Consider the following 26,300-nt stretch of genomic DNA (forward strand, 5'->3'; position numbering starts at 1 on the left):
TTATTGAATCCATAGCCTGCCTTTAATACAGAATTCACATAGCAGGGGATGATAATTAAAAATGGCATAGCAGCTTTAATAAAAAATTAAAGAGTAGATGCACAGGTAGCAGCCAGATAGGTTGTGCATATGTGTACCTAAAATCAAAATACAGTTTTTGAACCAATTTCCCATGTGAACAGTGAAATTCTCCAAACCCTGTTCTGAAGGGCAGAGATTCTGGATCCGGTGAACTCTGGAAGGTAACTGATTCCACAGTTTTAGAGCCATTACACAAGATCTTTCAGTGCAGTAGTTGTTAGCCTAATGGACAGCCAGGAAATTCTTGACCCTCATTCTTAGAGTAAGGAAATTTAGACACTTTGGTTTGAATTCCTTGCACAAGGAAGTGAGAGATGGTGTCAGGAGTGAGGGGTCTAGCTACTGAACTTAGTTGCCTGGTTACAAGAGAGATTTGATCTTTCAATATATCTAGTACTATGTAGACTTTAATTGTTGGACCACCAATTGGATTTATCACTTATAAGGTTCAAGCAAGAGATAGACACTTGACCTGTTCTTGCCCACCAAATTTAGATTGCTTGTCTGAGGGTTCTTTATTACAGTTCTTAGACTATCTCTTACTTATGCCCTCAGGCTTCTCACAGCAACATAAGCACTAAATATATCAAGAAAAAGGAGAAAGAGAGAGATTAGTTAAAATGCTTAGAGTGGCAGTGGGATTTAAAAACCAGCAAAAATACCAGTCAGAAGTGTCTTGACTAGCCTCAAGCATGACTTGTCCTGTGAATCTTTGTCACCTTCTGGGGAAATTCACATCCAAGTTCACATTCACATAGAGAGCCAACATGGTGTAGTGGTTAAGAGCATGTGCACTCTAATCTGGAGAACCGGGTTTGATTCCCCACTCTGCCAGTTGAGCTGTGGAAGCTTATCTGGTGACCCACATTAGCTTGTGCACTCCAACACATGCCAGCTTGGTGATCTTGGGCTACTCACAGTTCTTCAGAGCTCTCTCAGCCCCACCTACTTCACAGGGTGCTTGTTGTGTGTGGGGGGGGGGGGGGGGGAAAGGAGAAGATCTGTGATGGCTGCTCCTGAGGAAGGATATGGAAAATAAGAATCAGGTCCCTCAGAGGAATGGTTCTGGCATCTGTTGGATCCATTTTTTCAACTTCTCTTGGGTGGGGGGAGAGAAGAGTTGGGAGAAAAGGAGGAAGAACCATCTGTGGTGTCTCCTGTTTTTGCCTTTTTCCTCTTCCTAACCTTTTTCCTTCACCTTTTTCCTTCACCTTGTTTGGTGGTGGGGGTGCAGAGATTCAGATTGAGTGAAGCCCCTTCACTGATAATGGGAAAAGGAAGGATGAGTTGAGAGAGTGTAGAAGGTCGTCCTTCCATGGAGCATGCAGGGAATGGATTAGGGCAGTCAAGGGCCTCCTCAGAATAGTAGAAGAATCAGTCCAGGTGCTTCTAGCACCACAGCTGAGAGTACCAACTCAGACAGATTGCCTACCAGCAAAGAAGCAGTAAGCCTAGTCTGTCTTTAATCTGCAGTATGAAAGGAATCGAATTAATGCTAGTGATATTTTGCACGGGGAGCCTATAGAAATTGAATGTCTCTAGAAGGGTAATAACCAGATCTCTGTGTGGGATTGATTGATGACAATATAACCAAGCCGAATTAGTTTTAACAGACACATGATGTAATTTTCTTCCAATTAGGACTCTGCAGTGAAAGCCAGGTAAATTTTCTCTGTTGTAAAATCCTGGATGGGTGTGTAGTTTTGCACACTGATCTGATATTGTATAAAAGCAGGAAAGAAGTTAATGGCAAGGCACCTTGCATCATTGACTGTTGGGATCCCATGGAGCCTAGATAGGCAGTATCCTTGCCAAATACTGGCCTTGAAAAATCCAGTCACCATATCTATCATCTTCCATCTGCATGGAAACAGTGCATTCATCAAACATTCTGCTTCAGTTAATAAATGTCCCCAACAACACAAATAAGTTTGTGTAGCCATTAAAATAATGTTGTGGTAGTTTGCATGATTGTAATGAGATTTCTTTTAAAAAATTATCTAGAAGAATCCATTGTGAGATTGGTAATTCCCTTGAAGGGTGTTAAGGTCTTCTGGTTATTGCTGCTGTATCTTTTTTTAAAGTACCTGCAACATTGCTTTGAATTATATCTATCTTTCTCCTCCCTTTTGTGCCTCTCTTTCCCCACCCCACTTTCTTTCTCAAGGGAGTGATGTAGCAGAAGTCATGATGGATTTTATTGAGTGGCTGACGAACCAAGAATTTGGACGCCAGTGTGTTCTCAGCATCCGGGATGTTTTGTCATGGGTCCACTTCATGAACACCATGGTGAAAGCAAGTCTGTCAGATTCCTCTGAGAAATGCCAGGTAGCTGGCATCACTCCAGCAATATCACTTGTACATGCTGCATGTCTGGTATACATAGATGGAATAGGTTCAGGTATGTCCAGTGCTTATCTCTTGTCTTAAAATATATTTAGTGATATAATTGGCTAATTGTTAAGGCAGCAGTTTGCCTGTCAAAATAAAGCATAGTACAGTAAAAAATATCCATAATTTTTGTTGTCAAGAGCTACTTCTTTATGGAATGTGAACTCCAGTGCTATTTCAGTAGTGGTGTGGGAGGACTGGTGACACTCCTAACATTGATGCTTAATTTGTGTTTGGTTTTCTTATTAACTTAGGCTCAATGACCTGTTCAGCTAAAGCCACTTCTCTGGCCCGTGAAAATTGTCTGGAATATTTGTGTGGGAAGCTTTCAGAAATTGTGCAACTCACTAAGGAGCAGAAAAATGAATTGAGAATTTATCATCTGAAGAAAAAGAGGGAAATTGTCTGGATGGAGAACTGTGTAGGAATCCATCCATTTTATATACCAAAAGGCAAGAAATGTTTGTGTTTTTGAGTTAACAATGATAAGGGCAAATGAAAGAACAGAAGCTACTGGTCTAGAGCAGGGGTCCCCAAACTACGGCCCCGGGGGCCAAATGTGGCCCCCTGAAGGCATTTATCCGGCCCGCCAGGCATGGCAGCGATGGCTCCATTCATGTGCAGTGAGGGCTCGAGGGAGAGGAGGAACCGGCCCCAACGGCTGTTGATTGCAATTACATGATGGCACCCCCAAATCTCCATGAATTTTCTGACCCAGAGTTGGAAACCTTACATGTGGCAACTCCTGCTCCGCCCTTCCCTCTCGGCTACTCCATGTGTTGCTCTCAGGCTTTCTGTTCCGCCTCACTCCCATTGGCATCAGCCAGGCTGGCAAATCGCTCGCTGGCTGCTAGGGAGGAAAGAACCCAGGAAGATACCTGATCCTGGGTTAGATGGAATGCTTCATTGGGAAAGTTCTGCTTTTTTTTTTTTTTTACAGGGGAAGGTATTCCACAGCCTCCCCAACAATATTTGGAGCCCACCCTGTACTTTGGTCACTGTTCTAAAAATAGACCATGACAGAAAGGCTGAAAGGTGAAATCACACATTTTACAATCATTTGTGCATAGGAATTTGTTCATAGTTTTTTTTAGTCCGGCCCTCCAACAGTCTGAGGGACAGTGAACTGGCCCCCTGTTTAAAAAGTTTGGGGACCCCTGGTCTAGAGCTGCAGAGCCAGTCAAATGATCAGAAAAATAATGTGGTATAGTCAACCCATTATTGACCTGTTTCAGACTCCATTTGGGGAATTGCACCTTTAAAGAACCACCAGCATCTCCTCCCGCCTCCCTTCCCGGCTACAATCCATCTGTGCACCTAAAAAGATAGTACAGCAGGGGGGAAGGCTTCTCCCCAGCATGGTAGCTTTCTCCATTTTTCCAGGGAGTTGCTTTACTTGGGATTTCCCAGCCTGAAATGTAAAGTGCTTGTGCTAGGTATCTGAACACTTCATCATTCTCTTTATTGGGGTAAAAGTCTTATAGCAACTGTCTTAGTCAAGCTGTAGTCTAACTTAAAAATTGCTCTATCCTATAGGTCCTCTCCAGAAGAACAGTGTCTCAGACTATGCTTTAAATGCAAGAACCACAGCAATGAATGCGCAACGGTTGTTAAGAGCCTTGCAGCTCAGCAAGCCCATTCTCCTGGAAGGCTCTCCAGGTGTCGGAAAGACCAGCTTAGTATCAGCCTTAGCAAAGGCTTCAGGAAATTTACTTGTCAGGATCAACCTTTCTGAACAAACGGTAATCCATCTGCTTTAGTTCTAATTTCTGGTTTTAGGAACAGGAGAGACAGCTTGGCAGTTAACGCATCGGCTTCTAGTTAGTCTTCAAATTCTGATTGATTGGAGGTGTGACAAAGGATGTTTTGGTTAGATTAGTTGTTTGTTTGCTTATTTTATTTATCCTCTGCCTTTCTCCCATGACGGGGCCCATAATGGCTTACATCATTCTCCTTGTCTTCTCTATGTTGTCCTCACAGCAGCCATGTAATGTAGCATAGGTTGATTGTGTGAGAGTGGCCCAAGGACATCCAAAAAGCTTTCATGGCACAGTGGGGACTCAAACCTGGGATTCCCAGATCATAGCCCAACTTTCTAACTAGTGCACCAATAAGGTGCTGTCAGATAATTGTACAGCAGGTTAATAAAAAGGAATGTGAGTTCTTGTTCCTCAACTTTTATTGTTATGTTTTTCAAAGTTATGAAGTATGTATTACTCAGAAATTTAGTGCGAGAGCAAATGCATGAAGAACCAAATTTTTGAGAGCCAGTAATAGATTGTTACAGTAAGACCCTGGATTGTTGTGTTTTATTAATTCAAAAATCACCTTCCATGTTTCTGCCTGAAGCAATACTTCATTGCACACATTTGAAGAAACTTGGTTATGTTTCCTCTTACAAGGATATCACAGATTTGTTTGGAACAGACTTGCCTGTTGAAGGAGGCAAAGGTGGGGAGTTTGCCTGGCGTGATGGACCTTTGCTTGCAGCCTTAAAAGCTGGTCACTGGATTGTATTAGATGAGGTGAGCTCTTGGCTACTGATGTGAAGTGTGTTATGAGGGACCATCTGTAACTAAATCCAATTCTAACCAGATTATCGCTCATGCTTGAGGAGCTGTGGTAGGGAGGTGTGATTCAGTGACGGTTAATATTGGTGTAGTCTCTCTGATTTAGAGCCCCATTAAAAGAGTGGGGGTGGGAGCAAAAGGACTGCTAGGAGTGGTGGGTTTGCCCTCCCTGGGGCACTTTGGCAGAGAGGCAAAACCACTGTCATGCGGCTGCTGCTGGTCTCCCCCAGCGATGTGATGCTGCGCCAGCATCCCAGTGATCCTGCTGCCTCTGGCGCAGTTGAGGTAGTTGGGGGCATGGCCAGAGAGGAGTTAATATTAGTCGGCTTCCTCCCAGCCATTCGTTGGGTTACGGTGGTGGAAAAATTGAACATATATGACCTATTCAGCCCCATGGAGGCTTCTAAGCGACGGGAAGGCTGTTTTGTTTTACCATCCTCTGCATGCTTCCAGGAAGCTTCTCTGAGAGTGACGAGCCACCCGCCTCACCACTTGGATTGGGCTGCCTCCTCTCTGACTTGTTATAAAATTGTCCACTTGATTGGAGAGGGCTTTGCAGTAATTCCGGATATGAGTCAAATGGCAAACATGGGAAGAACTTCATGTTTTTAAACTTGTGGATATATTTTTATGAAGGAAGGGTGAAATTTCCCCCCTTGTGGTTTTCCTCTTATAGCTGAACTTGGCTTCTCAGTCAGTGCTGGAAGGACTGAATGCTTGTTTTGATCATCGGGCAGAGATTTACATTCCTGAGTTGGGAATGAGTTTTCATGTTCAACATGAGAAGACAAAGATCTTTGGGTGCCAAAATCCCTATAGGCAAGGAGGTGGCAGAAAGGGGCTGCCCAAATCGTTTCTTAACCGATTCACACAGGCAAGTCCATGATCTTATTTAAAACTGTTTAAGTTGTCAGTCTGAAAGGGATGATGTTAAGCGTTTTAGAGTCTCTTAATCCACAACTCAGACAATGTTGAATGCTTTATTTCAGGCTCACTTAATGCTACTGAAGTAAATTAATGCACTGTGCTCAAGCCGTGTTTTCTGGTTTAACGGGTTTAAGAAGTAGCTAAAAATAATGTTTTCCATTCAAATCTTATTTGTTTGGAAAATTTCTATTCCATCTCTCCAGGGACCTTACCTGATGTGACTTACAAAATGAAATATAATAAAAACACAAAGCATCATAAGAATTATTAAAACCCACCATTTAAACATAGCAGAGCATAAAACAACATGAATGTGAAGCAGTTTTAATGGTTCTTAGTTTCTAATTCTAAAAGCATACTGTCAAATGATGTTAGAAAGATGCTTGAATGATCAATTTAAGCAGAAAAGAACCTGTGATATCTAAATGCCTGCAGTTACAGTTCTGTTGATTGTATTAAAGATTAACAGTGCCTAGCAAGTCACAGTGTGATAGGCTTATGTGGCCATTGAATTGAAAATGCATGCAGCTATAATCAGAATCTATAAGCTGCTTAGTGTCTGTTTATTTTTCCAATAAGCTTTTGTATGGATTGCATTTTAAGCATTCAATGCAAATTAACTTCTGCATCATGGTAAGCAATGAGAAAGGAAGGGATTTTAAACAAGAGGAAGGGGGAGTGTATGAACTTTCCAAGAACATGCAGTCTTTTAAATCAAAGTTTAAGCAAAGTTTAAAAAGATATTGAAAGTTATGTCTGCATTGGACCTGAATGGGGGAAAAGATGGGAAAGCATGATATTTGCTTGTCCCCCCCCCGCCCCCCCAGATTCTATTATAACAACAACAGACAGTTTACTATTGGTCAAGCAATGCTACAGTTCACTTGAATATTTTTCATGTTTGCCAAAACTATTTAAGATTTTTTCACATTGTTCCAATCCTGTAGTTTGAGTTCTTTAGAGGGAGGCTTTGTATTTGTTCTAAGTTAATATTTTAAAGTGTTGATGACAAAAACAGGTTTCTGATCCGTGTTTCAGAATAAATGTTTGGCACTCCTGCTTTATGGGTGTTGTTGGAAAGATGAATTGCATGTGTCATGTGTATCTTTCCATTTACACAATAATACTGAGTTTTCCAAATATTGTTGGTGGCATAGGTCTATATGGATCCCCTTTCTGTAGCAGATATGGAGTACATTGGGAACTCCCTTTTTCCTGCCATTGGAGATACATTTATTGCAAAGATGGTTGAATTCAACAACAAGGTAAAAATATTTTTTGTTCTCGTTTCTATAGTACTCCTGATTCTTTGGTGTGGCTGGTTCTTATTTTTAATACTGGATTTGAGTGTTGTTGTCGCTTGTAAGGCATGAAGAAGAAAATAAGAGTTAGCTTCAAAAAAATAGAAAAGAGCAGCAATGCCTTAAAATACTGCTCAGAAAATGGAATAGCCATTTCTATGAAACAATATTTTCCCCAAACTCAGCCTTGTAAGTGTTAATTTGATAATACTTATCCTTAGTAAAATAATCACTATAATTTTTTTTTGGTTTAATAACATCCAGGCAAGTAAATTCAAATATATAAGAAGCTAATAGTGTCAAAGCAGCCATTACAATGGGGCACCCTCCACACAGAAATTGTAGCTGATGTTTTTGTAACAAGCTGGCACAAACATTTTTTTAACCTTGAGAAAGATTCAGAACAAAACAGGTTGTCTTCATGCCAATAATATTGACATATTTTGTTTACTTGTAATAAGAAGACTTTCTACAATATGAACATTCAGTAAATATTATGAACAGGAACAGTCCTACCGAAAAATGACATTGGTCTCAAAAAGTGATAAAATAGGGTGCTGGGATTCTTTGATGTTGTGAAAGCAATATTGATTGAGCATACGCTCAAATGTTTAATCTCCTGGGCTGTGTTTTCAGATTGATCAAGAGATTATGGTTGAGAAGAAGTGGGGACATAAAGGCAGTCCTTGGGAGTTCAATTTGCGTGACCTTTTTCGATGGTGTCATATGATGCTACTTGACCAGTCACCTGGCACTTACGATCCAGGCCAACACATGTTTTTGCTGTATGGTGAGAGGATGAGGACAGAAGCAGACAGAAAAAAGGTATGAAGCTCACAGAATTAGGCACTTTGGCCTGCTCGTGGGTTTTTGGGATGGGGGTGGGGTGAGGAGAGCGTGTATTTGAGGGAATATCAGTTTAAGCCATTTCAAAAATGGTTATTCAAAAAACAATTGTCAAAAAGCTCTGTTCTGTGATTTTTAGCGTTATTTCAAACATCAAACGTCTCCTCGTAACCTGATCTTCCTTTCTGCCGTAATCCCAAATAATGACGGTTGTGCTTCTGCAGGTATACCATGTGAAAGAGCCTTCATAAAGTTTGAATGTGGAAAAATAGAGTGCTGAGATGTATCCATTTATCTCTAGAAAAATGTGGAGGATTCTAACCTGTGCCCTTGGTATCACATTAAATCAGGGAAGATGACTTTATGAGTTTGCCCATCTACCTTGGGCAACAAAGGGGCAGGCAAGGGAGCTGATGGAACACAATTGCCTAGGAGTCGTCCAACAGTTACTGTTTTTGTTTAAGTATATGCCGTTCTACTGTAGGTGGGAGACATCTTAGATGGGTGTCTTCTCCACCAATAGCAAGGAGGCAGGAAGTAGTTTTAACTTTTAACGGGTCACTTCCCCTTCTTTGCCCTCGAGGCCATTTTCCTTCAGTATTTTTTCCTGCCTAGCAGGGAGGCTGTGCTTTTAGAGGCTCTCGCTCTTTCAAACGTGTGTGTGTGGTTCCTGGTACGCTTGAGACAGGCACTTAGCAAAAACCTTTAGGCAACAAAAGGGGGACTTAAAAAACCTCCCACAACCTACTCCGGAGCAGAAGTGCCCGGAGGCAAAAAAGGCGGGAACAACAAGACCCCGACCGATTAAAATGGCGTCGGGCTCATTTACCCCGCCAAGAGAAGACTTCGTCGGCCCGGTCGCAGAGCGCACCAGGGCCACAAAAGGGACGAAAAAGCCCGCGACGGCCGAGACGGCCAAACAGAGTAAGGCAGCGGGGCGCGCGGAGGGACCTCCGGCGCCCAAGAAGGCAAAGAAAAACACGCTGCCGGGGAGCTTGACGCCTCACAAGGGCGCAGCCGCGAGCAGCAGCTCCCAGACGAGTCTCTCCTACCCTGACAGGGATTCGGAGCACTCAATCACCCCACCTTCGACTTCTACCGTGGAGGCGGCAGAAGAAACGCCTAGCCAGCAAGGGCAAGTACCGGGGCCCCGGGAAAGCGGTGGGGAGGAAAGCGAAACGGAGCTCCAAGAAGCTCCAGGGCAAACTCAGTCGGCTAACAGTGAACTGATGGCCTGGCAACAGGCGCCCCCTGCTGCATTCGCACAGATGCTACAGGAACAAATTGAAAAAGTCTTAGACGCAAGGGAACAACGCGCCCTGGCTAACAGACAGTCTCATTTACCTAGAACTAAAGTTATGGGGCCAACATCTGCCCATCGATATAGGGACCCTCTTGCTCTACAAGAGGAGGAGGAGGAAGAAAGTGAGAGGGAGATACAGGAGGAAGGGGATAGGTTCTCAGATACGGAGGAACCAGTTACTGAAACGGCTGAACAATCTCCACAATTCTTTAAACAGGAAGATATCCAGCTACTGATAAAGAAAACAGTCTCGGCCCTGGCCCTACACGACCAAGCAGACGCCGAAGAACCCCCTACCCCTGACCAAATTGATAAACCCTCAAAGCCCATCAAAGGCTTCCCTAAGGGAGACACCAGTTACTTCCCACAAGACTCAGAAGCCCATAAATTCTTCCTGGTGCCGGAATACTTTGTGAAGCACATCCAGCGCGAATGGCTCAACCCCACTAACCGCAAGGGGCTGCCGCCATCCTATAAAAAAGTTTACCTCCTACCACAACAATTTCATACCATGTTAAAAGTCCCATCAGTGGAGGCCCCAGTGGCAGTCCTGCACTCTGGGGCATTGGTGCCGAAGGAAGGAGACAGTAATATTAAGGACCCCTTAGACAGGAGATCAGAAGCTGCCCTACGCAGGTCCCATGACTGGCTGGCCGCCGCCATTAAGGCACTCACGCCCGCCTCTACTGTGTCCAGAGCAGCCATGGCCTGGCTTAAACGGATCCTAGAGATGATCCCTGCAGAAAACACAGCAATCAGAGAAGGGATTGAAAGGGTTTTCCTAGCTAATCACCTTCATAGCAGAGCCCAGCGACACTAGACGCGATTGCCATGGCGGCCAGAACAATGGCCTCTAACATGGTGGCCAGGCGTAACGCCTGGCTGTGCCCATGGCAAGCCGACATACTATCCAAGAATGCAGTAGCTGCCTACTCCTACTATGGGGAACACGTCTTTGGCAAGGAACTAGAACAGGTCTTAATTCAAACGAAAGACCAAAAGAAAGCTATGCCAAAGACAGTCAGACAGGATAGGAACTCTGCCCCACAGGGAAATCGCACTACATTCAGATCCCAGAAAACACTACCCAGGTTTAACAGGGAAACCAATCGCCCCGCGTGGCACAACCAGAACTCCTTTCGTGCCAAACCTACATTCAAGCCGTTCCACAAACAGGGAAAGCCCTTTAAACCAGGTGGAAATAAACAATGACTCCCGGGATATCCCGGTGGGGGGGCGGCTGTCCAGCTTCCTCCCAGCTTGGCAAGCCGCACATGTCGACCACTGGACACAAGAGGTGATCGCAACGGGTTATGTAATCGAGTTTACCAACTTCCCCCGTCACCTCTTCGTCCCGTCCCCCCTTTCTGCGAACCCAGAAAAAGCCCAAAGAGCAAAAACTGCAGTACAACACCTCCTACAAATCTTGGCAGTGGAACACGTTCCCCCTCAGGAGAAATTCTTAGGAACCTATTCACACTTTTTTACAGTCCCCAAGCGCAATGGGGACTGCAGGGCAGTGCTGAACCTAAGATACGTCAACCAATTCATTCGGCTCCCAAAATTCAAAATGGAATCACTGAGATCCATCACGCTGGCCCTAAGACCAGGGGAATTCCTCACCTCCCTGGATCTCAGGGAGGCTTACCTACACATCCCCATCAATCCGGCCCACAGAAAATTCCTAAGGTTCACTGTAGGAAAAGCTCATTTCCAATTCCGGACTTTACCGTTCGGTCTGGCCACAGCCCCCAGAACGTTCTCAAAAGTTCTCATGGGGCCCATCATCCAGCTCAGGGAAGAGGGGATACACATCCACCCCTATTTAGACGACCTGCTAGTAAGATCAAAAACCAAACAACAAGGTCTGAGGGACATTGCCAGAGTACAGAAAACTTTTCAACATTACGGCTTTCTGGTAAATACGGAAAAAAGCTCCCTCATCCCGAAACAGAAATTAGAGCACCTGGGAGCAATTATAGACTCCACAAAGAATGCACTGTTTATCCCACCGGAAAAAATCACAAAAATAATAAAGGCAACAGCTGCAATCCTATCAGCAGCAAAACCAACGCTGCTTCAGCTGGCAAGCCTACTGGGACTGTTTATATCGGTCATCGATCTCAACCAATGGGCAAGACTACATGCAAGACCACTGCAACGCTTCTTAAGGCCATTTCAGCTCGACATCATCAGGAAAAGAGACAGAAAACTCCAATTGACATCGCAGGTCAGAGACAGCTTCAAGTGGTGGCTAAACAAAAACAACCTCCAGCGGGGCAGATGCTACCTACACGACAAAAGGCCTCAAATCTTCACAGACTCGAGCCTATCGGGTTGGGGAGCGACACTCAGTCAGAAATTCGTACAAGGAAAATGGTCCAAGCAAGAAGCGACCCTTCCAATCAGTCTATTGGAGACGCGAGCGGTGTTCCTGGCGCTACAACACTTTCAGAAGGAAATAACACTGCAACACCTGATAGTGAGAACAGACAACATCTCAACCAAAATATACCTCAACAACCAGGGAGGGTCAAAATCCCCAAGGCTGCACAAGGAAGCACTAAAGGTCCTCAACTGGGCGGAAAAACACCTCCTGTCCATAGAAGCCCAATACATCCAGGGAATACAAAACGACAAGGCAGACTGGCTAAGCAGAAAGCAAGTCCAAGAAGGCGAATGGAGGTTGAACCCAGAGGTATTCAAATGGATCTGTCGACGCCTAGGCCAACCCAAGGTAGACCTGTTTGCCACAGCGGAAAACAAACAGCTGCAACTCTTCATGTGCAGATACACTCACCAGAGTGCTCTGGAGGTGGATGCCATAGCGGCACCATGGCCACAGGAACTCCTGTATGCGTTCCCACCATTCCCACTCATCACGCGTCTGAAAAAAATCTCACGAAAAATAAAAGGAGGCGGAAAAGGCACAAAGTCATAATCATGTCGTACCAAAATGGCCCAGAGGAGGCCGTGGTACTCCCTGACAATCCCTAGAGATGTCAGTAGAACCACCTTTAGCACTACCGGCTGACATCAGACGCCTCCTGGCACACAAGGGCCTCCTCTCTCACATCCAGATCCAGGCTGGCTAAAGCTGACCGCCTGGCGTGTGAGCGGAGGAAAGGGTGGCATTGAGTCAGAGAGGCTACTCTGCAGAGGGTAACTAACACCATCCCATGGCAGCCCGCCCAGGCGGTCAACTTCAAGCATCACAATGTCGTCATGGAGAACCTTAGCCCGGTGAATTAGCAGCGGGTGGGAACTTGGACCCTGAGGCCCCTTCCATCCGCCACTTATTACAGTTCTACCACCTGCAACGCTTGCTGGATTCGAGAAGGAGGGTCTTCGTTGGCGCTCCACGCACTAGAAGACGAGATCTCAACAATATCGGCGGTGTGTGCCAGATCAGTAGAGGGGGGGCAACCTTACAACCTGTCCCCGCTGAAAGCCACATTGACGTGGTGAACTTCTTAAGAGGTGTGAAACTCTCACAACCACCGGTCATACACAGGTTTCCGTCATGGCGACTCCATGCGGTGCTCACGGCCCTAACAAAACACCCCTTCGAACCCATCCAAACTACCCCCCTGCGGTGGGTGAGAATGAAAACCTTGTTTCTCCTGGCCATTACTTCGGCACGTAGGGTCTCAGAGTTGAGAGCACTATCCATCAACTCAAAATTCTGCATTTTCTATAAAGATAAAGTGATACTGCGTCTGGACCCAGCCTTTGTACCAAAAGTTCTGTCCAAATTTCACCTTCAACAGGAAATCGTGGTGCCTAACTTCATGCCTAACCCCTCTCATCCAAGAGAAGGAGTGGCATACCCTAGACGTCCGGCGAGCGCTCAAAGCGTTCATAATCAGGACTGAGGGCATTCGCAAATCCGAAACCCTCTTCATCAACATCGCCTTGCCAAACATAGGGGCCCCTATGTCAACGGCAGCGATAAGCACCACACTCAAAGCTACCATCATAGAGGCGTACAAAGCGGCAGCACTTCCGATTCCACCGGGCATTACTGCACACTCTACAAGGAGTGCGGCAACTAACGCGGCATACCGCAACAGAGCCTCAGTGGAAGAGATATGTAAGGCCGCTACCTGGTCTTCGATCTCCACGTTCTCTAGACATTATAAACTGAACTCTCTTGCCGCTGCAGAGAAAGCATTCAGACGGAGGGTGTTAGAACACATCATCGGGGAGTAATGAGACCCACCCTGGTTGGGGACACTGCTCGGGGAGGTCCCATCTAAGATGTCTCCCACCTACAGTAGAAGGATCCATTGAATACTTACTGTGAAGGGTCTTTCTACTGTAGGTAAGGGAGACATCTTGACCCCCCCTGGTCTCCATTACCCCCGATGCTGGACTGAATGAATGTGTGTTTGAATTGAGCATTAGCTGAGCCTCATAAGTTATGTTTTTTGCAGTTATTAGTGTTACAAGTTATAGAACTGGTTAAACGGTCACTTCCAGATACCAACTACTAGGTCATGAGGATACTGAAGGAAAATGGCCTCGAGGGCAAAGAAGGGGAAGTGACCCGTTAAAAGTTAAAACTACTTCCTGCCTCCTTGCTATTGGTGGAGAAGACACCCATCTAAGATGTCTCCCTTACCTACAGTAGAAAGACCCTTCACAGTAAGTATTCAATGGATCCTTCCATCCAGACATTTCAAGTATTAGGACAGTGATGTTTGCTGTAGAAATTAGGGATGTTCTTCAAACATGTCAGCTGATTTCCTTTTTTGACTGCTTTAGGTAATATCTGTATTCAAGGACATTTTTGACCAGAATGTTAAACCATATTTGGGAACCAGACAGTTCCACATCACTCCTTATGATGTTCAGGTAAGGCCAAAGCAATAATGTCTTTATAGTGTACCCTTTCTGAATTTTTGCTCCCACCCTGTGTGGACACAGCATAATACATTGAAGGTTTTTTCCCCATTGTATTGAAGGTTGGTTTCTCTAGCCTCCCCCGGGCCAACTATGTTCATCCTCCTGGCAGAAATCTCTCACTTCTCCACCACTCCCTCCAGCCTTTGGAATCCATCATGAAATGTGTGTATATGAACTGGATGGTGATACTGGTGGGCCCTGCCTCTGCTGGCAAGTCTACCCTGGTTCAGCTTCTGGCATATCTATCAGGTCATAAGTTAAAGATCATGGCAATGAATAGTTCTATGGACACAACAGAGCTGTTAGGAGGATTTGAACAAGTAAGTGTTGTGTTTACTTTATGATAACTACTCATTTGTAGTAAAAACAGCTTAGTTGCAAGGTGTATTAAATGGAAATGTTATTCATATTTGCAAACAAAATTTAATGCAGTTATTGTCAAATAAGTCCTAGTTTGTGTACATTTCAGACAAAGCCACTTGTATCTCATTGGCATCCTGGGGGTCAGCAGCTTTCAATGAAAGCTGCATTCACCTGTTTGCAGTTATTGTGCTTCTCAGTCCTTCAGTGTGCTGTTTAAAATGTCTGGAGTGCTTCCAAAAGGATTCTGCTTTTCCCCGCCTTTTGCCATGGCATGTTCCTTTTTGGCTTTTTTTTTAACGTTCTAAGGTTTGTGCTGTAGCACTATAGCACCATGACAGCAATCCAATACATCTGAATGCTTGTGATATCAACATTCAGTGCTATATCACAGGCATTCAGATGCATTGGATTGCTGTCATGGTCTTGCACTATGGTGCTACAACACTAATTTAATATTTTTTTTAAAAAACGCACTAAGAAAAAAGACAGCTGGGGGGGGGGGGGGCTACCACAGCATTGTTTAAAATAGCCAGAGCACTTTAGAGACGACTCCTAGACTTGATTGACTGATTGAAATGAGCTGTATGAAATGCCCATCCCTGTATTGCTTTACTTAGAATTGGGCCAACAATAGATAACCTCTGATTTAGAATGGTAAAGGGGTCTGTGAGTGTAGTTCATAATCCACTCCTGGGAACTGTATGCAGAGCGCCCATTTGCAAGTTCATGCCCCAAATCTGTTGGAGCGTATGTGCTTTTATGTAGACATAACCATTTCCAGATTGGGGTGACTGTATCTATTGAAGGAAAACCCAAAAGCTGGAAAACATTGAAGATAGACCCTGTGGCAACATGCACTCCTAACACTAGCTGCAGAAATCAAAACTAACCAGTGTGTAAGCATCACATTAATTGCCTATAGACTAAAATATTCACAGAGTATTAGCTCTGTGTAAGCAATATAGTATTAGTTCTTAATGATTTGGCTAATAAAAAAGGCTGAAAAATTAAGTAATGTTAATTAGTCTAAATATAATTCATTCTAATAATTGTCTCATAGGTTGATATTATTAGGCCATGGAAGAGTTTGCTGGAGAAGGTGGAAAACGTTGTGAGCACACTTCTGAGAGAGATCCTCCTCCATACTACTATCCACACAGAAGAGGTTGAAATTCTGTTACGTGCCTGGAGCAATTTCATTCTCAATTTCAAGCCTAAATCTCTGGGAGAAAGGAATCAAAACCTCCCTGAACTAGTGACTAAATTAGAAGGACTGCTTCTGTTGGTCCAACGGCTAAACAGCAGGGCCAACACCTACCCAAGGCAAGGTATGTGTGGACGCCATAGGAAATGATGCAAGATGTTTTCAGAGAGAAATTCTGGTGTATGTTTCTTCTATACATTTTTGGAGGGCTCACTTTGAACAGCTCTATCAGTTTCATTTATTTTGCATTGATGCTAACGTGGTTCCATAAACCAAGCTGTCGTTAAGGTTAGCTTGTAAGAGAATGAATGAGGAAGTCCCTATACCTGCAAATACTGTGTGTAAACACTAGAATCTAACAGAGTTTTAGTGTGGTGCCCAGTAATTTGAAAGCATTTGTTGTGTAACTGTCAGACAGAGTTGGTGACTTGAGAGTCTGTGGTTGTAGATTTCTCATTCATTTCAAAGTAAAGTGCTTAGTAATAGCGGTAGTGTCGGAGGCTCTTTTAGATTCTGCCCTTTTCTTGCATGCTTCTGCAAGGCGGATTCTGCATGGGCCAAAAACAGTGGTATGAAAATGGTGTAAAATAGTTTAAAACGGTGTAAAAGGATTTGCACCGTTTTCACACTGTCTTTTTTGGCCCATGTGGAATCCGCCAAAGAACAGAGGCTATTCCTGGTTAACCACTTTCTTTCTTCCTTGTGGTCTGCCTTTCTCACTGAAACAGATTATGCAGCGTAAACCAATTCAATCAATAGGATAATATTATAAAGAGTGAAATAGAATCAGGAATTTAAAATGGAGCTGTCCTCCAAACAAAGAATATGTATTAAGCATAATATGTTAAACACTGCAGAATGGGGTATTACTTCAACAGAGGCACAAGCAACGTTGCCTGTAAGCTGCACAATCATATGGTTGTGCAATTACCATATTGGTGCCGTATGCATAAGGGGCTGTCCAGCAGGGGGAGGTTTCCCAGGCGGCTCAGCTCTGCTCAGTGGTTGGGGAGTTCTGCGCAATGGTGGGGAACGATTAGAGGAACTATTGGATACAAGGCATTTTCCTGGTCCACTGTGTATTCCGACATAAATAATAGTGGGTTCAAAAAAGGTATGTTTAGAATGTGTTTTTACAAGACTGTAATTACAAGGAATGATGGCACTGGTGGCACCTTTGGTCCTATCCTTAGTCCCATCTTTTCTAATAGTCCATGGGTTGGATATTTCTGCTTGCGGTAGAGCTATTTACAAGTGGAGACGTGAGGAAAAGATGGTGGTAGTCACTTATGCAAAGTGCGATTTATTGTCTCTCAAATTGCATTTCCCTTGTTTAAGATCTTACGAACATTATGATATGTGGGGAAAGTGCTGGGTGTTGCATAGAATCTTAATATAAGTAGAACTGAGCTACGTCTATGTTTCAGCTTGCATGTTGCTTGGATTGAGGTACTTTCCTCCTCTTCCCCCCCTCCCCCCAGTATGTGTGTGTGTGTTCCAATCCCTCTTCATCTGTGGTTTTCACATAAGAGAGCATATCTCATGAAGAAAATTGCATTGGGCTTTCTTGAAAGGGGAGTATGAACTACTATACAAAAAGGACCGCCATCTCTGGAACTAACAAAGAAGCATTCATCAACCTTCAGATATCTTCATTCTGGGTTGTTTCAGGGTAGAATAGTCTACCCTTTTCAAAGAAAAAAAGTGGACAGGGTTTTTTGTATATGGTAGAAGGCTTGTAAAGCATGGAGGACATCAGGGATCTGCTTTCTGTGGAAGAAACATAACTTGATTACAGCTGGCTTTGCAGTTTGAGGTTAATGGAATGTGCCTCTATTCTGTCTACCCTGTTTTTTCCCCTCTGTCACATTAATTATGTTGGTAGGAGCTTTGCTGTGCAAGTGTTTACTGTAGTTTCCAATTGGTCTCCCACAGACGTGTACTAGGGAATGGTGCTTTTCTGGGCAGTCATAGTAAGCCCAATCATAGTAAGCCTCTTTCTTTAGAGAATCATTCTTGTTTCCCTGAAAATAATGTCTATTGCACCCCAGAGCCACAGAGACTGAAAATTCACGTTTTTCTTTTCTCTCGTAAATCAGTTCCTTGTAAAAGTTGCCGGAGGTTAGCAGTTGCAAAAATGCAGTGAAAAATAAAGGTAGATGAAAACAGTAGGCCTTCTTAAAAGGATAATTGTCCTTCCTTTTGCTTGTTTACCATGTAGGCATATATATGGGTTTAGAGATGGTGCTTACAAAATGTGAACAGCAGCATCTTGCTTTACTGAAATGTATCTAATTTTCTTCTGTTCCAGAGTTCTCAAGGCTTGTGGAAGAGTTCAGATGCTTCAAGTTGCAGATGGTTCAGTTTGTGAATAGCAGCCATCACGGCACTTTCGAGTGGGTTGATGGCATGTTGGTCCAGGCTTTGCAAGCTGGAGATTGGCTTCTGCTGGACAATGTTAACTTCTGCAGGTAAAACTGCAGCAGTAGCTACTCCAATCTTGTTTTTCTTCACTTTCATTACTTTCACAATTTTAGTTCATGCAACTGGAAGTCTGGCATTAAAATATTAAAATAATACGTGCAGTGTATTTGCATCTAGAAATCCTGACTCACTTTCCAGAAACAGGCTAGCAGAAGAATTAGAGTCAGTACTCATGGAAAATGAGTAGCAAGGTGTGGATGAATGGGCTGAGTGGAATCTTTGCACCTCCTGTCCTGTATGAAAGGCAGTACCTTATCAGGGGCTGCCCTGCAACTTCAAGGAACATGCAGCACCAAGACAGATTGGCTGTGAGCTGTCAGGAAATTGGATCCCAGCCGATAACTTGACAGTGGTCCAGGAACTGGAATGTTTTGTCAGCCTGTTTGCTTCCTTGGCCCAACAACAGACCACTCAGATTTTTCTCTAGGTTCCAGTCAGGAGGAATAAAGCAGGCATATCTTCACCCATCAGTGGCTCAAGGACATCCTGTCTGCCTCTTTTTTGAGACCCCTCATTGCCTGACACATCAAAAAGCCGGATTGAGACCTGGCCTTCATAGCTTCATACTGATAGTTCCCATTGCCATACATCAACTCTCCCACAGCCCATTCATTCAAAGTTCCTTCTCTCATTGTGTCTTTTCATCTGGACGCTGAAAGGGAAATTCTAGAATCCTTTGATTAATTTCAGGCTGCCATTGCCCCAGAACTGATCTCCAGAAGAGCCTCCACTAATAGAAATAGATAGATCGGTAGATCGGTAGATAGATAGATAGATAGATAGATAGATAGATAGATAGATAGATAGATAGATAGATAGATAGATAGATAGATAGATAGATAGATAGATAGATAGATAGATAGATAGATAGATAGATAGATAGATAGATAGATAGATAGATAGATAGATAGATGTTTTCACTGTATAATAATTAAGCTATTCCATAGTAAAGGAGATGCTTGACTTCTGCACAGTGGCCTTGAACTGGACTTCACCCCCCACCCCCAATATACAGAAGAAGCAAATTCCAGCTCACATCACATTTCTAGGAAGAAAGCTTATTTTTTTTGTCCTTGAGTGAACACACACTTTTGACATTCTTCAAGACATTCTTGTTTATCAATCTCTCTTATCACATGGAACCTTTAGAAGATACACCAGGAGTTTCATGAAAACTTTTCCAAACTCCTGTAGCATCTCTCTCTAAGTCTTTCAATGGAGCTGCAAGTTTGGCCTATAGCACAATGGCAGTTGCCTCTTTTCAAGGAATCCTTAACCAGGATGCATCAGGCCCTACTATCTTCAATCACTGCATGTTCATAAAGAGAGAGAAGATTGATGAGGCATTCCGGTCTGGTTTGTTTGTATGAATATAGCTTGAAAGTCATCAGATAATGTATAAGTAACTTGAGGTTTGGAAGGTTGCTAGAGATAAAGTCTGGGAAATCAGAGTTGGCTCTGATCGTAGGCCAGCTGAGGCAGGGAGGTGCCCCATGCCACTTCCCAAACAATTTTTTTAAAATATTGTAATTGTAAATCCTAGTAAGGTTTGTTTGAATAAGTTTTCTAACTAAACTGCTTGTTTGTTTTCTTTGTAACGTAGCCCTTCTGTTTTGGACCGTTTGAATGCTCTGCTTGAACCTGGAGGGGTCCTTACCATGAGTGAAAGAGGAGTAATAGGTGATGTAACCCCTACCGTCACTCCTCATCCAAATTTCAGGTACATACTCTCAGTGTATTTTTTAAATTCATTATTGCTAGATGAGTGATCCCCAGCATATCACCCTTCACCACCATGGCCAGTGGGCTTCCTGGTGCCCCTATGGTAGTGGTGGCGAACCTATGGCACTCCAGATGTTCATGGACTACAATTCCCATCAGCCCCTGCCAGCATGGCCAATTGCCATGCTGGCAGGGGCTGATGGGAGCTGTAGTCCATGAACATCTAGAGTGCCATAGGTTCGCCACCACTGCCCTATGGGAAAGAAACAAAGAGCAAGCCCTAGCATTATCCATGTCAAGTCCTGGCTTTCTCTACTTCACTGGAGCAGGATCACCGTCTGCTTTCTATGGAGAATCTCTTCAGAAACATCTGTTCTCAATTACAGGAGAATGCTTGTCTTGCAGCCTCCCCAGATTTTGTGATTGGGCTCAGTACTCCATGGAAGCAGTGTTGTGATTGGCCCCACCCCCTGGGTCAGCCATTTTGTAGTGGTGCCCCTTCCTTGATCTGAAAATTCCAGAATTGTTTAGTGACATCGGGGAACCCCTATGCTAGGTTATGAACTGTGGGTTATGAAGTGAATAAACTCACTTTTTCAAATATGTTCCTATTGCTGCCTTTGAAAGCAAGTTTGACTGAGACTTTTGCTCATTTGGAGAAGCACAGTAGCATCTTGTCATTAGTACCAGCATACCCTTTCACTTCTTATTTTTGAGGTCAAAAACAGTGCTCTGCTGAGGCAATACAGCCAAGTGTTGTCCTTGTTGATAGTATGCCCAAAAGGTGCATTTGTCCAACCATGTGACAGACAGGGACTAACTGCTGAAGTAATATCCATGGAACTCATATTTACTTGGTGAAGATGATACAGTAGTGCCTTACATCATGCTTCCAACATTCTGCGGTGGTGAGACTGCATTTGGTGGTAGTTTATATCCACAAAGAGTCAAGCAAACATTTTCAAAAACAAATGAACCAACCCTAAGATAAAATGCATAAACTGAGGTAGCTTGAAATGTTCTGCTAAGATGTTTGTATCTGTGGTCTCTAAAGATAACAAATAGATGCCTATTTACAAGAATTTACCCACCCTGTGAGAAGAGAAGCTATGCTAATGACATACTGAATACTCAGTAAACTATTGTTCTTACGCTTACATTTAATAGGCTGTTCCTGACAATGGATCCTTTGCATGGGGAAATATCCAGGGCCATGCGGAATCGTGGAGTTGAGATATACGTTCCTGGGGACAATGATGAGAATTCATTGGATTGTCATGATATCAAGCTGCTGTTACAAGGATTAGGATTGCTGGGAAATAGCACGTGTGATGCACTTGTGGCTGTGCACACAGAAACAAAGGAAAACATAGCAGGTGAGGCGAGTACAGAATTCGGCTGACGCGTTCCCTATTCAATGTCCTGTTGTTGTTAAATAAAACTGAGGTCCCTTCCGCACACGCAAAATAATGCATTTTCAAGCCACTTTCACAACTGTTTGCAAGTGGATTTTGCCATTCCGCACAGCTTCAAAGAGCATTGAAAGCAGTTTGAAAGTGCATTATTCTGCATGTGCGGAATGAGCTTCAGTGATTATGTTAGAGGAAGGGAAAGACAACTTGGTTGATGTGGATGCAAACTCAGCAATTTATTAATACTAAAGTTCTTGAGTATATTCATATCTGCCGGCCAGCTTTCTTTTGTAGTATCTATATTGTGTGTGCAGAAAAATATAAGAGCATGCTGGCTCAGGCTGGAGGTTCATCTAGTCCATGATTCTGTTTGCACAGTGGCCAACCAGTTACCTCTACTAGGGCTTCCACAAACAGGACGTCTTCAACAGCATCATCCTGCTCCCCAGCATCTGATGTAAAGAGGTATACTACCGCTGGTACTAGAGGTAGTAGATATCCATCATTAGTAGCCGTTGATAGCCCAGTCCTCCATGAATTTGCCCATTCCCCTTTTGAAAGACTTCCTGGTTGGCAAACAGGACCACATTCTGTGGTAGCAGGTGCCACAAATTAGCTATATGCTGTGAAGGGGAATATTTCCTTGTGGGTGTCCTGAATCTCCTATTTCAGCGACTGAACCAATGTTCTAGTATTATGGAAGAGGGAGAAAATTTTCCCCCTGTCCACTCCCTCTGATCCATGCATTATTTTAGAAATCTCTGCTATGCCCCCCTTACTCCCCCTTTTTGTAGACTAAACAGCCCTAAGAGTTTTAACCAAAGTTCATATGCAGGGCTTTCAACAGTCAGGTGCTAAGGACAAAGATCTTGCCTGTTGTTTTTCACGCAGTTCCTCCAGAGTTATTGGAGTGGCTTCTGTTGGAAGCGAAGTGGTGCATGGGTCTGTTCCAGCAAAGCAGTTAAGAACATAAGATGTGTGGCTGTTATGGGGTTTCCAGACTGTGTGGCCATGGTCTGGTAGTTTTTGCTGCTAGCATTTTGCCCGCATCTATGGCAGATGTGTCACAGTGAGATGTGTTTCTCTCTGTGACACGTGGTGGAGTGATTGTATGGTGGGATATATATTTTATAACTGATGGAGGGGGAAAGTAGGTTTGCATGTGTCTGAGTGTTCGTTTACAGTTGCATTTGCTGTTGCATTTGCAATCACATTCACAGCTGCATTTGCACTTGCAATCGTATTAGCATGTGTCTGGGTGGAATTCATTGCAGCTGCATTTGATGTCTCTGGTTTTTGGTTTTGGTGTTTTTAAGTACCTGAAGCCAGGTTTTGTTGATTTTCATACTCTCTTCCTTTTTGTTGAAACTATCCTGGTGTTCGTAGATTTCCTTGGCTTTCCTGTGTAGTCTGGCATAGTAGCTGTCAGATTATCAAGAATTTCTGTGTCTTCAAATAAGAGGCTATGTCCAGTTTGGTGTAGAGCATATTCAGTGACTGCTGATACTTCAGGTTGGATTAGTCAGCTGTGCCGTTCATATTCTTTATTGTAGTCCCTAAGTCCACAGCTACATGGTATCCAATGATATGGTATGAACATAATCATTTTATGGAAGGTATTTGATTACTAATTTCATTCGATGATCATATTTTCATATATAGTATCATACCTTCTAATTCAGAGTCTCTTAGAAAAGTGTCTCTCATCCTTTTTTTATCTGTATAAAAGAAAAGCTGTGCATAAACTGAAACATTCATGGGCATTCTGCAATTCTTTCCCCCCAGGTTCTACATGCTCTGTGTCATCTTTAATTCATGCTGCAACACTGATTGTTCAGCAGTTGCACCGAGGAATTGGCTTAGCTAAGGGCTTCTTAAGAGCATGTTGGGAGGTCTATGTCTGTTCACAACAGTCACGAGACAACCGAAAGGTAAGCTAATATGCATTAAAGACATGGGGAGAATCTACAGAGTGGACGCAGATATCCTATTCCTTTCGCTTGGTCTCTTCTAGGTTTAGTCACATGTGTGAGATGCTTCCAAGATTCTGAAATAAGTGTTCACTCTAACGCTGGTGTAGTTTCAGATTGGATCTGCTGGAATCTTGCTGCCATGCAGATGTCTGAGTAGCAATTATGTCTAGCTCCATTAGCTTAGCGATCTCCTTGAAATGTGCCTTGTGACACATAGGTGCACATTTGCCAAAAGCTGGAAATGCATTTTCATCTGTAATGCTAATCTTGTTTCACATTTCATGTTGGTTGAGTCCTAGTCCACACATGCATGTTTGTTATTCATTAACTGGAACATCAAATGATGATTTGAATTTGTGAAAAGGTATCACAGATAGGACAATGGTAGTAGTAAAATTAATTGTTTATGGTCATAGGCTGTAAACATATATAAAGTGTACAACATGATTGCAGATTTACAGATTTAACAATATAAGCATTTAAATACAAGAAAATTAAAGAAATTGATCTATTTTGGATGTAATTCCGACCCGTATATTTCTGGTTGCCAAAGCAAAAAAGTTTCAGAAAGGAGAAAGGACAATTTTTCTGAATGCATTAGTAACCTTGTGAGAAATTTGGCCTCTAAATAAGGAGAATAACATAAGAACATAATGCAGTAATTCTCAGTATTAGGTTCTCCACATGTATATGGGGCTATTAGGTTCTCCACATGTATATGGGGCCAGTAGTATTTGGGAGTCGTGCCCAAGTAAAGTGGCAGGCATAGGCTGGAAATGAATTGAAATGGATAAATAAGTTCTAACAGGGTCACGTTAATCAATTTAAACCAAGGAGAAGATTTAGACTGGGAAATAGCTTACCTATCTATTGAAGCATTACATTTAAAAATCCAGTCCCAAATGATGAAGCTAACTATAGAGGCATCCAAGGGGTTATTTGGTATAGGGAAGCAATGGAGAATACTATTATAGTAGGCCAGTGGTGGCGAACCTATGGCACTCCAGATGTTCATGGACTATAATTCCCATCAGCCCCTGCCAGCATGGCCAATTGGCCATGCTGGCAGAAGGGCTGATAATTATCAGATCTCATAGTGTGAGTCCATGGAACATCTGGAGTGCCGTGGGTTAAGCCATACCATGTATCTGGAATCATATCGCTTTGCTAAATGAATTAAGAGAGACATTGCTTTGTTTTCTCCATAAACATTACTATAGCTACTTGAACACTGAGGGCAGTCCAGTTTCTGCTTGCATCAAGGCTGCAGGAGTCCTCTTGAGCAAAGCTAAGGAGGAGATTTTGGAAGGTTTCCAAGCTAGAGATCAGGTGTTTGTTCCAATCCCATACTTCTGCACCGTACAGAGGTGGAGGAGAATGTTGCTTAGATAATAATGTGTAAAAAAAACCCCCATCTTTGGTAAAATACAATTTCAGAATGGCACCTGTTGACTTCAAGATTGTGGAACTAGGAATTGCCAGATATACTTTCCAACTTAAAGTCTCACCGAAAGTTACTTCGTGTATTTATAGGAGCGGTATTGTTTGATAGGAATTCTGTGAATGCTCCATGAGAACTTCTGAGATTTTTCTCTAATGATCATTCACGAGCATGGGGATTTTCTGCAAGCCGAAGGAAAGGGAGGCAATCTTAGATAGCCTCAAAATTATGTCATCTAGATACAGGTTGAAGATACAGTATCCAGTGCATACTCTTGCTTTACATCCCTGGAGACTGGGGTGATGAGACAGTGTGAAAATTGATTTGTTCTGATCAGCATAAACATAAGTTCAGTACACTTCAGTAATGACCCATCAAATGTTCTACATCTGAATGGGGACCTGCCATAAATAGCATAGTGATTAGAGAGATGAAATAGGATCGGTAAAATCGGGTTTTGAATCTCTGCTCTGCCATGGAAGCTCTCTAGGTGTGAGTCACCATGTCACTCTCTTTAAATCCAACCTACCTCCCAGGATTGTTGTAAGGATGAAATAGAGGAGGGAACCATGATGTTTTAAATTGCTTTGGATTCCCCATTGGGGAGAAAAACAAAGTATAAATATTTAAACATAGTGTTGATAAACTGATGTTTCAAAAGAAATTGTTGCTGAATGCATTTGTGAGTAATTAAATATGTTTTTATTAAAGGAAAACTGTAGCAAGAAGCACTTGAATTACACGAAGTCACTGTTTTGTCTTTTTATTTCTAGCTTGTGTTGGATTTGGTGATGAAGCATCTTTCAGTTTTGACTTCAGATGATGCTCAGGGGGATTCCCTGCTTGCCTTGGGATTGTGGCCGGATCCATCTGCCAGTGCTTTGTTTGCAGCTGAAGATTCTGTCCTTTCCATGGTACAGAACGATGCCCAGATCTTGGCATATTACCTAAATAGACTGAATCTTAAAAACAGCAGGTGGGTAAAAAATGTTGCTTTTCCTGTTATTAAGCTCATGGCTTATTAGTTTTGAATTTATTGTTTCAGGTTTCTCAGGAAGCCAATGGTGCAAACAAATACCCAAACCACACAGCACCTGTTAATCTTTAATGCCTTCTGTGTAAAATTCAGACAACATCACGGTGTGAAACTTATCCTCCCCTCTCCCCTTTTTACTTCTTTTACTTTCAGCCCAGTGAAAAGTTCTGGATAACTCAGAAGGCTGCATGCTGTTCTATGTCATCTGGGTAGTATCACCCAGTTTTGAACTTCTCTTTGGGCCAAGAGTGCTATCAGCTGATTTCAGCATTTTGATGAGCATCTCAGAGAATGACTCTGGAGGACAGATATTAAAATACATTTTTTCATACTTTCTA

The 26,300-nt window shown here is 43.1% G+C and overlaps 1 protein-coding gene across 3 annotated transcripts in view; it reads left to right on the forward strand.

The window, feature by feature from the left end:
- The window catches only part of MDN1 (midasin AAA ATPase 1), a 121,540-nt gene that overhangs the window by 39,598 nt on the left and 55,642 nt on the right, over positions 1 to 26,300 (forward strand). For all 3 annotated transcript variants that reach the window (XM_048494388.1, XM_048494373.1, XM_048494380.1), the window contains exons 34-48: positions 2,249 to 2,482; positions 2,727 to 2,924; positions 4,009 to 4,214; positions 4,875 to 4,997; positions 5,719 to 5,916; positions 7,127 to 7,234; positions 7,907 to 8,095; positions 14,187 to 14,276; positions 14,387 to 14,647; positions 15,751 to 16,018; positions 18,206 to 18,365; positions 19,982 to 20,098; positions 21,268 to 21,476; positions 23,298 to 23,443; positions 25,700 to 25,902. In XM_048494388.1, the coding sequence (XP_048350345.1) occupies positions 2,249 to 2,482; positions 2,727 to 2,924; positions 4,009 to 4,214; positions 4,875 to 4,997; positions 5,719 to 5,916; positions 7,127 to 7,234; positions 7,907 to 8,095; positions 14,187 to 14,276; positions 14,387 to 14,647; positions 15,751 to 16,018; positions 18,206 to 18,365; positions 19,982 to 20,098; positions 21,268 to 21,476; positions 23,298 to 23,443; positions 25,700 to 25,902 (2,710 nt within the window). The remainder of the gene's footprint in view (positions 1 to 2,248; positions 2,483 to 2,726; positions 2,925 to 4,008; positions 4,215 to 4,874; positions 4,998 to 5,718; positions 5,917 to 7,126; positions 7,235 to 7,906; positions 8,096 to 14,186; positions 14,277 to 14,386; positions 14,648 to 15,750; positions 16,019 to 18,205; positions 18,366 to 19,981; positions 20,099 to 21,267; positions 21,477 to 23,297; positions 23,444 to 25,699; positions 25,903 to 26,300) is intronic.

This window comes from Sphaerodactylus townsendi, linkage group LG01 (genome assembly GCF_021028975.2).
Source record: "Sphaerodactylus townsendi isolate TG3544 linkage group LG01, MPM_Stown_v2.3, whole genome shotgun sequence".
NCBI classification, from domain to species: domain Eukaryota; kingdom Metazoa; phylum Chordata; class Lepidosauria; order Squamata; family Sphaerodactylidae; genus Sphaerodactylus; species Sphaerodactylus townsendi.